Source organism: Delphinapterus leucas, chromosome X (genome assembly GCF_059928025.1).
Source record: "Delphinapterus leucas isolate spDelLeu-1000000601 "Yukka" chromosome X, BTC_Dleu_Yukka2, whole genome shotgun sequence".
In the NCBI taxonomy this organism is placed as follows: domain Eukaryota; kingdom Metazoa; phylum Chordata; class Mammalia; order Artiodactyla; family Monodontidae; genus Delphinapterus; species Delphinapterus leucas.
Window position 1 is genome coordinate 132,317,117 of NC_143150.1, and position 14,384 is coordinate 132,331,500.

General features: G+C 55.0%; 1 protein-coding gene across 9 annotated transcripts in view; it reads left to right on the forward strand.

Moving 5' to 3' along the window:
• Window positions 1-397: 397 nt before the first annotated feature.
• The window catches only part of PRKX (protein kinase cAMP-dependent X-linked catalytic subunit), a 148,311-nt gene continuing 134,324 nt past the window's right edge, over window positions 398-14,384 (forward strand). For 7 of the 9 annotated variants that reach the window (XR_002642993.3, XM_089904843.1, XM_022561922.3 and 4 more), the window contains exon 1: window positions 408-946. Coding sequence is in view for 8 of the 9 variants with exons in the window: in XM_089904843.1 (XP_089760969.1) it covers window positions 781-946 (166 nt within the window). In the remaining variant the exon portion in view is untranslated. Of the gene's footprint in view, window positions 947-14,384 lie in introns of all 9 variants that reach the window. The other 2 variants (XM_089904844.1, XM_022561927.3) reach the window with 2 other exon arrangements.

Here is a 14,384-nt window from a genome sequence, read left to right on the forward strand (position 1 = left end):
TTTAAGCCACGCCCTCCCGCTCCCCAGCCGGTCCCGCCTTCCCCCAGCCTTCCGGGCTGGGGCGCAGGGGGCGCGGGAAAAGGCCCGCGCGTCTCCCGGGGGAGCTCGGCCGAGACCCCATCCCTGGGGCGCCCCGGGGCGCGGAGGCCGCGCGAGCAACCTCACCGCCCGCGCCCGCGCCAGCCCCAGAATGGCGGGAGAGGCTCCTGGCGCCCGGGCCCTGAGCTCCCAGGGCTGGGGCACGGCGGGGGCGGGGCGCGGCGGGGGCGGGGCGCGGCGGCCACACCCCCAGCCGGGCGGGCTGAGTCTGGGCCGGCGCCCGGGCGGGCGGAGGGAGCGCGCGGCCCCGCCCAGGCCGCTTCCGCCCGGCCCCCCAGCAGCGCGCACGCAGCGCCCGCGCGGCGGCGGCGGGCGCGGGACGAGAGGAATGAACAGGCGGCCGGGCGGCCGCGGCCAGGACCCCGCCTCGCGCCCACCCGCCAGGGCCGCGCCCCCCGCCCAGGCCACGCCGCGCCCGCCCTCAGAGGCTGCTGGCTACTCCCACCGGCTGCCGCCGCCGCTCCTGCCCTGAGCGCCGCCCCGCGTCCAGCCATTGTCCCCGCCGCGCCGCCAGCTGCGCCCGGCCGCCGACCGGGAGGCGGGGGCCGCGCATGGGTGGACGCCGCTGATGCCGCCGCCGCCGCCGCCGCCGCCGCGCCGCCCTCCGAGGCTGCGTCCCGGGAAGCCCGGCCCCCCGCGCCCCCCGGCCCGGCCCGGCGCCCCGGACCTGAGCGCGCCCCCATGGAGGCGCCCGGGCTGGCCAAGGCGGCCGCGGCGGACGCCGACGCCCGAGAGAGCTCGGGGGAGACCCCCGACGGCGCGCCCGCGCACTTCCCCGGCCCCGGGGCGCCCTCGCCGGAGCCGCCCGCCTACCGCCCGCAGGACTTCGACACGCTGGCCACCGTGGGTGAGTGCGACGCGCGGGGACCCGGCCCGCTGGGGCGCTCGGCGCCGCCCGGGAAGCCGGCGTCAGACAAAAGGCTTGTGTGCGGTCGCCCGGCCGCCGCCCGGGGAGGGCCCTGCCTGGCCCCGCCTGCTCGGGATCTCCGCGCGGGGCTCCCCGTGCGCCCTGGGTCCGCCGAACGCCCCGAGACTTGGAGGGCTTCCTTCCGGTCCCCGAGAGCCTCCCCACCTGCGGGCGCTCTGCCCCGCACCTCCAAAGTCTCCTGTTTTAGACCTTCCCGCCCGCCCCCCAGCAACCTCCCCGGTGTCTGGGCCCCCCCGACGTCACAGAACTTGCTGGGGTCACGTCCCATTGAGGGCGGCGGCGGCCGCGGAGACCCTTGCAGACCTCACCTTGGCCAGGCTCCCCCTCTCCCCCGCGTCAGGATGCTCCCGCCTGGACTTGAGAGCGTATCTGGAACTGGGAGGTCAGGTGTCCCGTGGCGTTTTAGGGGCGCGGGGCGGCGTTGGGGGTGAATTACGCATTTCCTTATCCTGCCGTATTTTCCGTCTGTGTATCCGGGACTGGGCAATTCTTTTATCCGGCACTGATTTCCTTTTTGTCGTCCTCCTTTGAACCTGACCACTCCTAGGCAGCTGGAAACGTGAAGTCTCCAGTCCCATGAGTGCCTGGATCCCAAAACGTGTTGGTGTATGGAGCCCGCCCTGAGTGGGTCAGAATATCCCAACTCCGCAAGGACGCTGCCTTCAGGCTGTGGGCTCAAGCCAGCCTGTGGCTTCTTAGCAACCCTTTGTTGCCAAGGGAGTTGTCCCAACCTGTCAGGAAAGAATCAATGGGGAAGGGGGCACATACCGTAAATGACTCTGGAGTAGGGGTACCCAGGTACTTCTTCGGGCCCTTACCCACCCTCTCTTGGAAGGGAGGAAGCATTGGCCTCAAGGGCATGGCTTGGGGTTTCATATGACCAAGGGGCACAGCCAGAGTGGCATTAAAACCACTCAGAGTGGCCTTGAAACCTTCCCTTTTCCGTCAGTAGCCTTTTGCCCGTATGTAGTTGGCTGTGAGGAAGGAGTGCCCAGGAAGCCTCGTTTGGGACGGAGGGGACAGGAGGCACCCTCCCTCTCTCCTGTTTCTCTCCTCCTCTCCCTCCAAGCCTTCTTGTCCATCTCCTCCTTCATCTTCTCTCTCTCTCTCTGTCCATCTCTCCCTCCCTTTCCTGTTTTTCTCTCTCTCTGTGTGTCTCTCTGTCTCATCTTCTCCATCTTCTATCCCTTTCCCTTTCTTTTTCTCTGTCTCTCCCTCCCTCCCTCCCTCTGGGGCGCTCTGCAGGGCTGCTTTAAAAGCTGGCTGTGTTTTGCAGGGTAGGAGACGAGGATAGAAACCTAGACCAGTGCAGTCACACCGGTAGGTGGAAACACAATTCAACAATGGAAAGTTGGTGGAGGACCCGGCGGCCCTTGGCACACAGCGCTGGCAACTGGATCTGTTTTGGGCACTTAAGCAAGTCTATTGTGAAAGGTGCCAGGGCATCAGGCGGGGCGTGGGCTGGTGGGTGGGCTGCGGACGTGGCATGGCCCGGTGTCTGCAGCTGCCTGGGGGCCTTTTGGGCGCTGCCTAGTGGGCATAGGGTGCCCAGTGAGTCATCTTGTCCCTAAAACTAGAAAGTCACTGCCTCTGGGGACCGAGCAGGGCCGGGGGGGGGGGGAATGAGCTCTCCAGTTGTCTTTCCCTTTCTTAATGAAGAAGATACTTGCTCTTCAAGGATAACTTCCTGTGGGTTCCAAGGGTGTGAAGGGAGAGCCAGGTCACACGTGTTCAGGATGTTGGACCAGCAGGGGCCTGGGACCCAGGGATGTGTGTGTGTGTGTGTGTGGCTTTGCAGTTTTGGTGGCTTTTTAAAATCACCTTTTGCCAGAACTTCCTTTAATATTCCAGATTTATCTGCACACGGTTAATCTAAGAAAGTAAGAATAAGCTTTTAAAAAATCCCAAACCCATCAGAGGTGTTAGAGTTTCCAGTAACGTTAGACTATGAGGTGTCGTGGACAAGAGTGAGGGGCTATGTTGGGCTCTTTACCCACAGTTAGAACGCAGTTGCCAGCATGGTACCGCTTCCTCCTAAGCTTCGGGCCCAGGAAACTTAAGTTCCCTTTTGACTGCCCCAGACCCTTCCCTAACTGTCTCCCATCGCACACAGGCACCCCCAGTGGCTCTGAATCGTCTGAGGCCATCTGTATGCATTTCTCCAGCTGAGCAAGGCTGTCTTCCACAACTTGAAACGAACCCACACACAAAACAGAAGACAAAAAAAAAACCACCCTGACAAACCTCTCAGCCTTTCTTAACATAACCACAATCCCCACGCCCTTGGAACCTTCCAGAATGAGTCAGGGTGGAAGGACCGGGCCGGCTGGGCTTGTCCTCCACCCTGAAGTTCTGAAGTTCCGGCCTCACGCAGCTGTGCATTTTCACCTGGTCTGATCTCCACTCTGGTGTGTGAGCTCTTCTTTTTCTCACCAACAGGCGTTTTTTTCATCCTTTTCTTTTGCCTGTGAGCTGGGCCCCCGGGGGAGGCGCCTGTGGGACAGAATTGCTGACTCACAATCCCCCAAGGACAGTTGTGACGATCAGCGCAGGTGGAGCAGGTGGAACGCAGCAGGTGGGGCACAGATGTGCTTCTCCATGATTTAGCAAAACCGGCAGTGGCTGTTCAGATGGCAGGACCCCCCAAGGAGGGTTGGCACCAGGATACCGAGACCCAGCTGGAAGCGGACGGCCCAGTTCACGGGGCGGCCATGACACCTTGGAGATAGAATAAGGAGGAAAGTCAGTGACCAGTAAGGTCTCAGATGCCCTTATTCTGTGCTCCTGGATAAACTGTCTATGGGAAGTTGTCCGTGTTCTAGGTTGATTAGCCCTCCACAAATTCAGACAGCTTGGAAGAAAGCTTAGCTTATGTTGGTGAAAAATCGCACGGGCATTTTGTTGTTGTTGTTGGGGGTAGGAGTTTATTAGTTTGTTCATTTATTTTTGCTGTGTTGCGTCTTCGTTTCTGTGCGCGGGCTTTCTCTAGTTGTGGCAAGCGGGGGCCACTCTTCATCGCGGTGCGCGGGCCTCTCACTATCGCGGCCTCTCTTATTGCGGAGCACAGGCTCCAGACGCGCAGGCTCAGTAGTTGTGGCTCACGGGCCTAGTTGCTCCGCGGCATGTGGGATCCTCCCAGACCAGGGCTCGAACGTGTGTCCCCTGCATTAGCAGGCAGATTCTCAACCAGTGCGCCACCAGGGAAGCCCCAACGTGGGCATTTTTTAAAGAGCGTGGAAGGGACCTTGGGTCCTGTCTTGGCCAAACTGATTTCATAGATTGAAAAACAGGCCCAGTTACAGAAGGAATGGTGTGCAGCCCCCGGTCCACATTCCTGGTCCAGGTAACCAAGCTTGATTTCTCGCTATGAGCACGAACAATGGTGCTATTAAAGATAAATGTTTTGAAATAATGATAGGTGCACGGGGGATTCCAAAACCTGCACCTAGTCCCATGCACCCTTCATGAAGTTCTCCCCCGTGACGTCTTCTGTAGGTGTCACACAATATCAAAACCAGGATGCGCGCCGTCGTGGGGTCCATCCTGCTAAGAGACCACAGGCCTTCATCACTGCTCCCACTTTTCATGGGAACTCGTTTGAGCTTGTGAGGAGGGGGCATGCGTTTGGTTTTGTGCAGTGTTATCCTGTACATCCATCTGGGCAGCCACCAGCCCTGAGATCGAGGCACAAAGCTCATTCCCTGACCACAGAAACGCACTCACGCCTGACACTTGTATTTTTTTACTATCACGTCACACTGTCAGAAAGTTGTATTTCCTTTAGACCGAGGAGACCTTCCTTAGTGAGTAATTAAACCTGCACTGTTGTCTCTTACTTTCATTTTCCTCCCTGCTGATAAGATTGTCTCATGCACCCTTGGTTCCCCAGAACCGGCCCTAATTTTTCTCCCTCCCACCTGGACTCCCAAAGCATCACGGGAGCAGCACGCCCTGGAGGCGGGTGGAATCCGCACTGGGGAGATTTCCCACTTCGTGAATGACTTCTCCCCGGGGGCGATGTTGACAGAAGCCTTTAGGAGGGAATGTTGCTTGCTGTGTAGATACCCAGAAAATTGTGTTCACCTTTTAATCTGATTTACCTTGAGTGGGCGTGAATGGTAGTTTCAACTTAAGAGCATCAGAGGAACTTCGAAAGTTAGGTAAAGTACGAGAAAAGAATATTTCTTTTTATAAAATTACGGAAAATACTAGAAAAGAATATTTCGTCTTACAGAAGTCCTGCAGGCTGTTCCTCCTCATTAAAAAAAAAACTTTTACTTGTTTTTTGGCCACTCCCAGTGGCATGTGCGATGTCAGTTCCCTGACCAGGGATCGAACCCTGGCCGCCTGCAGTGGAAGCGCGGAGTCTTAACCACTGGACCGCCGGGGAAGCCCCTGTTCCTTCTCATTTTTAAAAAATTGCAGTGAAATTCACATAACACAAAAGGAACCATTTCAAAGGGAACCGTGCCGTGGTGCTTTACACGTTCACAAAGTCGCACGACCCTCATCTCTGTGAGGTTCCAGAACATTTTCGTCTGCTGCCCCCGCAGGGTGACCCCAAATCTGTGAGCAGTCATCCCCTATTTCCTCCGGCTGCTGGGAACCCCCATCTGCTCTCTGTCTCCGTGGATCTGTCTGTTTCGTGTCGTCTTCATCTTACACACTCTGCTTTCTTACTTTGCATCTCCAAGGGGACGGCGGGGTGGGGGGAGGGGTGGGACTTTGGGAAGAGAAGCTTAGGAGATGCACAGCCAATAGTTCCCTGCTCAGGAGGAGAAAAGGAAAATGGGCCAGAGGATAGAAAGTATGGGATGGGGGGGGGTGGGTCAGGTGAAGACCAGCCAGGAGGAGAAACGTGCAGTCAGCGAGAGAGGCAGGGGTGAGCAAATGGGTCACAGACACGTGCACACAGAACCTGCTGTCCTGGGTCGGATAGAGTCCCCTTCTCCCCCGAAATTCATGTCCTCTCAGAACCTGGGAACCGGGACCTTGTTTGGAAACAGGGTCTCTGCAGATGTGATGAAGTGAAGGGTCTGAGATGAGGTCCTCCTGGATGAGGGTGGCCCTACATCCAATGACAGGGTCCTTCTAAGAGACAGAAGAGGAGAGACCCAGACACAGAGGAGAAGCCCCAGGAAGACAGAGGCAGAGACGGGAGGGATGCGGCCACAAGCCCAGCGACGTCTGGAGCCCCCAGAAGCTGAAAGAGGCGGGAAGGACCCTCCCCTGGAGCCTCTGGAGGGGGCGCGGCCCTGGGACACCTTGACCTCAGACGTCTGGTCCCCAGGACTGGGGGAGGATGGATGCCTGTGGCTTTAAGCTTACAGTTTGTGGGAGCCCCAGGAAACTAATACACCTGCCAGAGAGGATTGCAGAGTTGATTTCTATGTGGCCTTACAGCTTGGTCCATAAAGCAGTTTCCTCAAATCCTTGGAGGTGGAGGACACCAGGTTACATGTGTTTTCTGAGGGCGTCCTCATCCCACACAGCATATGGGTGTGGCTAAAGCAGAGCTCACTGTTTGACAGGGGTCATCCCCCGAGCTGGATGGGGCAGAGTTAGTTCCCATGTGGTCAGGCCAAGGGGCGCCATCTTGAATCCATCCCGACCTTGTTGTCTTGATTGGCACCAGCTGCCATGACAGAATACCGTCCACCGGGTGTCTTATCACAATGCAGGTGGATTTCTCCCAGCTCTGGAGGCCGGAAGTTCGAGATCAGGGTGCCAGCGTGGTTGGATTTTGGTGAGAGTTTCTCTCCTGGGTTGCACTGGCTGTCTTCTTGCTGTGTGCTCAGATGGTGGAGAGTAGAAAGCTCTTATAAGGACACTGATCCCATCCTGGGAACCCCACTCTCATGACCTCATCTCATCGTAATTACTTCGCAGAGACCCACCTCTGGATACCGTCACATTGGTGGGGAAGGGGATAGGGCTTCAGCGTGGGAATTTGGGGGGGCACAGACATCCAGTCCATAACACTGGGTTGACTCTTCCTTACATGTCGCCCTGGCTTCTTCCTCCTGAACTTCTGCCTTTGGGGTGCAGGTGGCTGCGCGAGCAACAGCCTCACCTTGCCAGATCCTGGATTCCTTACAGGAGGACACCTCTCTCCCTGGATCTGGGGACAACCCTCCTTGTCCCGACCTGGCTCATCCATGGGGACGAGGACATGGCGCCATGATGCTGGTCTCAGACCTGCTTCCGGGATGGGTCTCTCCACAGTTAGGTACCACCAAGGAGGCCATGTCTGTCACTGCAAGAAAAGGGCAGAAGCACCACGTGACACAGACACAAGCTTCCCCTTTCCGGGGTCACTTGAAGCTTGTGAGCACGATGTTTTTCCTGAGACACACGTGTTCACGATTCTCAGTGCATCCCCTTCAGTCTCAGGAGCAACTTCTTGGGGCTTTCTTGGTATTTTCCCCCAAGTTTGTTTGTTTGTTTGTTTTCCAACACCCACATGTCAGCACCTTCACACCATTTAAAACGTTTCCCCTTTTCCTCTTTTCTTTGAAAACTACAAGTGCTCTCTCTTGCTGGGAAGAACAGTAAAGAACTGAGAAAGGAAGGTTCTTTAGAGAACCTCACTGAGAAAAGAATCAGGGGTAAATCCAAGGTTTGGGGCTTACATGATTGGAAAGCTGTGCCACCCCTTGGAGACACTGAGGGGGTCAGGGATGGAGCAGTGTTTGGGGGAAAAGGCCAGGAGTACCGTTCGGGACATGGTTAGTTTGATCTGCCTGGGAGGCGTCTTTGTCGTTATCTACATCGTCCCCGTCCCCTTCCGCCACCTGCTGCCACATCCTGCCGCCCTCCACCAGCATCACCTGCATCGCTTCTGACACTCGGGGAACTTCCGTTTAATTGAAACTCACAGAAGGTTGTTTTAACGTGAACAATTCATTGGTACAGTGTTGTGCAACCACCGCCTCTCTCTGGTTCTAAAACATTTTCGTCATCCCCCAAAGGACACTCTCTACCCATTAGGCAATCACTCCCCGGCCCCTGGCAGACGCTAACCCACGTCTCTATGGCTTTGCGTGTGCTGGACGTTTCACGTCAGTGGAATCCTACGCTGTCTGGCCTTTTGTGTCCGGCTTCTCACTGAGCTTCACATGCTGGAATTTTATCCTGGTAGCCTGTGTGAGTGCTTCATTCCTTTTTATGGCTGAGTCATATTTCATTGTGCTGGATGGACCCCATTTTGTTTCTCCTGTTGCATTCATTTGCTTAGAGAAACAATGTACCGCAGCCTGGGCGGCTTAAACAATAGAAATTTATTTTCACACAGCTCTGGAGGCCGGAATCTGAGATCCAGGCGTGGGCAGGGCTGGGTTCCTCCCGAGGCCTCTCTCCTGGGCGTGTAGACGGCCGTCTCCTCCCTGTGTCCTCATGGGGTCACCTCTCTCTGCGCGTCTGTGTCCTGATCTCCTCTTCTTATAAGGACACCAGTGCTATGGGATCAGGGCCCACCCTAATGACCTCATTTTACCTAAAGACCCCATCTCCAAATACAGCCGCATCCTGAGGTGCTGGGGGTCAGGACTTCAAGATGAAATCCTTTGGGCGGAGGGACGCAATTCAGCCCATAACACCATGAACCTTTCAATGCATCATATGGTACCTCAGCCTCCTTGGCGTTCCCATGATGCACTAGTTGAGCCTCACCCCAGGTGGACTTGGCTGATTGCATCCAAGGTAGGCACCATAATATCATCACCAACATCACCTTTTCCAAACACAGGTTCATCTCGTTTTCCAGGACATACGGTAGTGTCTTTGCGTGGATTTGGTGCTCCCTCCTCTCAGCACACCTGTCGTGCGCCCACCCCTCCGATGCTCAGAGCACCTCCTTCTTCTGACCCCGGAGTCAGGGAGCCGGGGAGGGGAGGGGGGCGGGCAGGGCCCGCACAGGGAGCCCGGTGCAAGCTCCACTTCCCATGGTCTCCTGTTGGGATCTCTCGCGTGGCCTTTCCCACCTTTGGGCTACTGTAACAAATTACCTCAAACTCAGTGGCTTAAAACAACATGCATTGATTAACCTGCAGTTCCAAGGGTTAGGTGTCTGGAAATGGTATTACTGGTTGTTGTTTTTTTCTTTCTTTCTTTCTTTTTTGGCCGTGCTGTGCAGCTCGCAGGATCTCAGTTCTCCAGTGCTCTCGGCAGTGAAAGCTCCCAGCCCTAACCACTGGACCGCCAGGGAATTCCCAGTATGGCTGGGTTAAAAACCAAGGTGTGGGCAAGGCTGTGTGCCTTTGGGAGGCTCCAGGGGAGAATTCTTTCCTGGCCTTTTGCCGCTTCTAGAAGCCACCCGCATTCCTTTGTTTATGATAATCTTCCTTCGTCATTGAAGACGGCATTGCCGGGTCAAACCCTTCTCATGCCGTTTCTCTCCTGCTTCTCTCGGATACTTCTAAGGACCCTGGTGATTCCACTGGATTCACCCAACTAACCCAGGGGCATCTCGCTGTTAAGGCTCTGCTGATTCACCTCTGTGGTTAGCTCCTTGAAGCTCAGTTCCCCTCGGCCGCGTAAACGAACACGTCCCCAGGTTCTGGGGATGACGACAAGGACATCTTATTCTGTGTATCGTGCACTGATTCTTCTAATCTACTGTGTACGCCTCACCTGAGACGCAGCACCGCTTTGGAGAACGTGGTGGGTGGATGGCTGCGCCCAGCCTGGCCTCAGCCCTGGTCTGACGGCCTTGACTTCCACAGATGGAGGGACCGCAGTTAACAATAAAAAGCTCTTCGTTACTACCTGGGAGGAGAAATGGGAGATCCACTGACCGACAGATGGGGCTGGAAATTGGGTGTGTGTGCGCGCGCGTGCCTGTGCACGCTGGGGAAGCGATTAATGAGTTACCTGAGGCTGTCACATCTTTGCCCTCTTTTGAGGGGCTGGAATGGTGTCACCACTGACTGCCACGTCCCCGGCCAAGCAGCACCAGTTCTCGTGTTGCAAGAGAAAGGCCCGTGACGGGACTGCTCCAAGATGAGATGACAAAGCCTTACACCTTCGAGGAGCTTCTGGCCCCGGGATGGACCTTTAGACACACGGCTGTGACCCGTGCGGAGGCAGGTGTGGTTAGCCACGTGGAATCCCGGAAACCAAGCTTGTGTCCACGCGGGGGCGGGAGGTAAAGGCGGCGGCGGGCGGATTGTTCTCAAGGAGGCCTGAGCATGTTCATTGACTGGACAACACGGGGACGTTTATTTGTCTTTTTTTTTTTTTTTTTGAGGAACTTGGCAGGCTCTCCCCCCGCCACCCCGAGGTTACCCTTGGAAGAATAATAAAAGCAACACTACGAATGCATCTAAGCAGCTCCTAATTCCAGCAGCGTCGTGCCCCGCCTGCGTTTCACGGGGAGGACGGATCTGCGATACTGCGCTGGGTTGGGTGCATAGGACGCTGCATCTCTCGCTACACTCTTACGGCACTTCAGTAAACGTCTGCTTGGCATCTGGGTTGCGTCTCCAAATAAGAGCATATGTTACAAATAGCTATTCAGTGCCTTTGGAGTTAGCCATGGAGGACTCCAGTCACGCATCCTGGGTGTCCCCAAGGCTCGTCCCATTGGAACGCCCGTATCAGCCAAGGCCGCGGATGGAGTGGGCGCGTGTGTCCTACGATGCAGGTCCTTTCCTCCTCCGACACGGACGGTCCTGCTCCCCTGGGACGTAGGAACGTGAAGGGGACATTCTCCATGTGGGTGGCTGTCACCCGTCCTGTGAGTCACCTTGTCCCCGTGTAGGGGCTCCCGTCGGACCCCTCTGGGCCGTCCTTCCAGCCTTTATTTCGCGCCAGGTGCTGCCGTGGCCTCCCCAGCACCTGCTTGGCCCAATGCATCCCGCTTAGTCTAGGAGGTCTGTCAAGACTAGACTCTGGGCGTCCGAGGTCCCCTCCCACTGGGTGATTCCATGCTTGAAAAAAAGATCCACCTTCGGCCCCTTGCACATCTGTTCACCCCACTTACCATTTGGAAATCCACGCTGGCTTTCCCTCCAGTTACAGGAAAAACAAACCGTCTCCCAGAGTCCCTGCTCAAACGCGTGAGTTCCTGAAAATCATTGCACCCAGCGCTCCCATGTCGTGAGCTGTTCTCTATATGCGTTCTCTGGACGTGGCTCCTTTGGACACGGTTTTGATGAGGCGGGCTCATCGAAGGCGTTTGGAGGGCAGCCTCCCCAGGGTTCCTGTAAAACAGTTGACAGTTAATTGGGTTGATGATTTCACCCTGCTGGATCATTATCTCGGGAGCCACTTCACTGAAGAAAAGACCAGACCGGGCAGATCTGAGGGTTGGGTGTGGCGGGCAGGGCTCCCATGCTCACAGGACGGCCTTTGTAACGCCGAGGGCACCTGGGGTCTGAGGTTGGAGGGGCAGACAGAAGCAGGGCTTGTGTGCCCACGCCTTCTTGTGCCTGGGTGTGTGCAGTGAAGGGGGGGACGGCTAGCAGGGAGCGAGGAGAGGTGGGTAGTTAGCCAGCTCGTGTTTGCGGACAATTCCAAAAAAAAATCATTCAGCACAGATTGAAAACTCTCGCTTGGAGTGTTCCCCCCCCGCCCCCCCTAAATAGAATGGGCACCCAGAAGGCCAGCTATCTAGAGTTTCCTCTTGTGGAAATTCTGCCTGGGTGCTAGTTTCCATTTATCCTCACACCGTAGGGGAAAAAAACATTTACCCAGAAAAAAACCAAACACCAGTGAGTCAGAGTATTGGATCCTTGAATATAGTCATTGTTGGCAGTGATTTTACTCATGAAGACATTCATTTAGTTGAGCCTCCAAAAGATTAGTTAGCACGTTCTTTTGGTAACAGATTCTGAGGTATCCGTTGTATTGATTTGGGTCAAAGCAGCAGCTTCTCGTTGCCTTGATTATTTTTTCTCTATTGATTTCTTGTTTTCTTGTTTTCTTGTTATTTATTTCACTGCGCTGCATCTTCGTCGCGGCATGGGGCATCTAGTTCCTTGATCAGGGATCAAATCCGTGCCCCCTGCGGTGGAAGCGTGGAGTCTTAACCACTGGACCACCCGGGAAGTCTCTTTTGTTTTCAATTTCATTGTTTTCTGCTTGTAAAGTCAGTAAAGACCTAACACAGAGACGCGGGTTAGGTCTTTATTTCTGCTTGCTTTTGGTTTTTGTTACTCTTCTTTGTGTAGGCTTTTTCTTTCTTTCTTTCTTTCTTTTTTTGGTCTTTATTTACTTTTCCTGGTAGTAAAATGTTGTATTTTGATTGAGATTCTGGGCTACTCCTCTGAGCATCCCAGAGGGCCATGGAAGAAATGGAATCGTGACCCAGGAGAACTGCTAAGCCTGCGTCATCTTTTCCCACCATCCCAGGGCGCCTTGGTCGTTGGGGGAGTCTCGTGTTCTATGCACTGTGGCTGGTTGACCCTCTTGCAGGTTTGTTTCCCTCTCCCAGCTGCTGCTGCTTCCGTTACAGTCCCCCCTCCACGAAGGAGAACCCCCAGCTGCTTCCCTGGGGAGAACAAGCCACAGAAGTAAGCATGGAGAAGAACGAGTCGGCGGCCACCTGCTCCAGAAGCCTGTTTCTGAGTGCAGTGCATTTCAGGACAGCTGCTCGGCTTCCTTAAAAGCAAAAGTAAAACGAGGGCGCCGTCAGCTTTAGACATCAGCTTTACAGTCCCCGTCTAGAACTTGGGATGCCATTGGCAAAACCATCCGTGGGAAGGGTGGGGGGTGGGCGTGTGGACTGGGTTCTTTACCTCCTGGGTTATCGGCGGGAGATCTTCTACCTTTGTAAAAGGGGAAACCGACTTCTTTCCTTAGTTGTCCAGTGACTTTCTATGCTTCTGTTTCTCCCTGCATTACTGCATACACAGGTGTGCACACACCCACGTACCCTGGAAGGTTTTTGGCTGAGTGGGTGAGAACCCTTCTGGCTGTTGGAAACACTCCAGTTCTTCGGACGTTGCCAAATACTCTGATGAAACCTGAGACCGGCCACCTCTTTGGATGGGAAAGGCCATCTCCTGTTGCCAGGCCCGCTGCCTAGCCTTCCTGTTAAGTCAGCAGGGCAGGTCGTTCCTAGGTAGACAGTCCCGAGTCTGCCCCAGAAGGTGGTTTCTGAATTGTCCCTTCAGAATGTTTTTGTTCTGGAAACAGTGCAACCTCTGACGGTCCAGGTTCCTGGCTGCTTCTTTTGCAGCCCAGAAAAGAGTAATGAATCGTGACAAACATCACACAGTGATAGGAAAGTAGAAGGCAGGATTAGTATAAAATGAGGATGCCAGCCCAGCCCAGGAATCACTCAGTAGCACAGACAGCAGGAGTCTTGCATGTGGATTCTTGAAAGACCACAGATTTGCAGGAGGCCCATCGAGACGGAGTGAGCAGCTTTTATCAAGGCTCTGGAGGAATTGGAGACATTGTCTTTCTATCGATTTTATTTGTTGCCAGCATTAAACTTGACTTCCCAAGTGGCTGGCATGAAACAGGTCTCTGGCTGTCCTGACTTTGCATGGACTGGCCGTGCCCGGGCTTGTAGAGCAGTGTACTTTGGGTTATGAACATGTTCTCTGGCTCCAGCTGGGCAAGGCTCAGGCACGGGCATTGGGAGACGCTCGGTTTTGTCTTCTTAGTAGATGTTTGGATTCCATGTGCTTTCCCAGGACGTGGTTCGTCTGTGTTGTGCAAAGATGAAGGGTGGACGCTTACCCCAACCTGGGGCCACGGGGGACTTTTAAGATGACTCCTGGGGACCCTTAGGTCGCTCCCTCCCAGACCCCCTGGTCTCTGTCCTTAGTCTTTGGGGAATGAGGGCTATGCTGTGGGAATTGGATATCCTTGACAGGTAGGAAATCCTGGAGGAAGATGGTTGAGGGAAAGTGGGTCTTTGTCACATTCTCAAATGACACCTTTGATCTTGGTGAGAAGGTTGTGGTTTGAAGTGGGAATCATCAGAAAGTCTTTGAATGAGAGACAGTTATATTTGATTATGTGTCATTTGTTCAGGTTTTCAGAATGCCCGTATTTAGTGCTGTGAGCTCTTAAATGATCACAAAATAGATGCTAAATGAGAATGAAAAGGGCGGATTGTAATACCTAACAGACTCAACTCAAAATGTGTCTGCTTTGCAGAGCCTAAACTAAAAAGACTGTAAAAATATTTCTTTATCCAGTTTGGAAAATGCTGGCTCTTGGGAAATAGTCTATTCAAGAGGCAGAATGAAATGCCTCTTGAAAGACCGCATCGGTTACGCGATGGGTTGCTACGGTCGGTCCATAGCTGAGATGCAAGTGGTTCTCAAAGTGGGGTCCGGGGGCCCGTGGGAGTTCCTTATGGGACTCTGAGGTCACTATGACTTTCGTAAGAATACGAAAG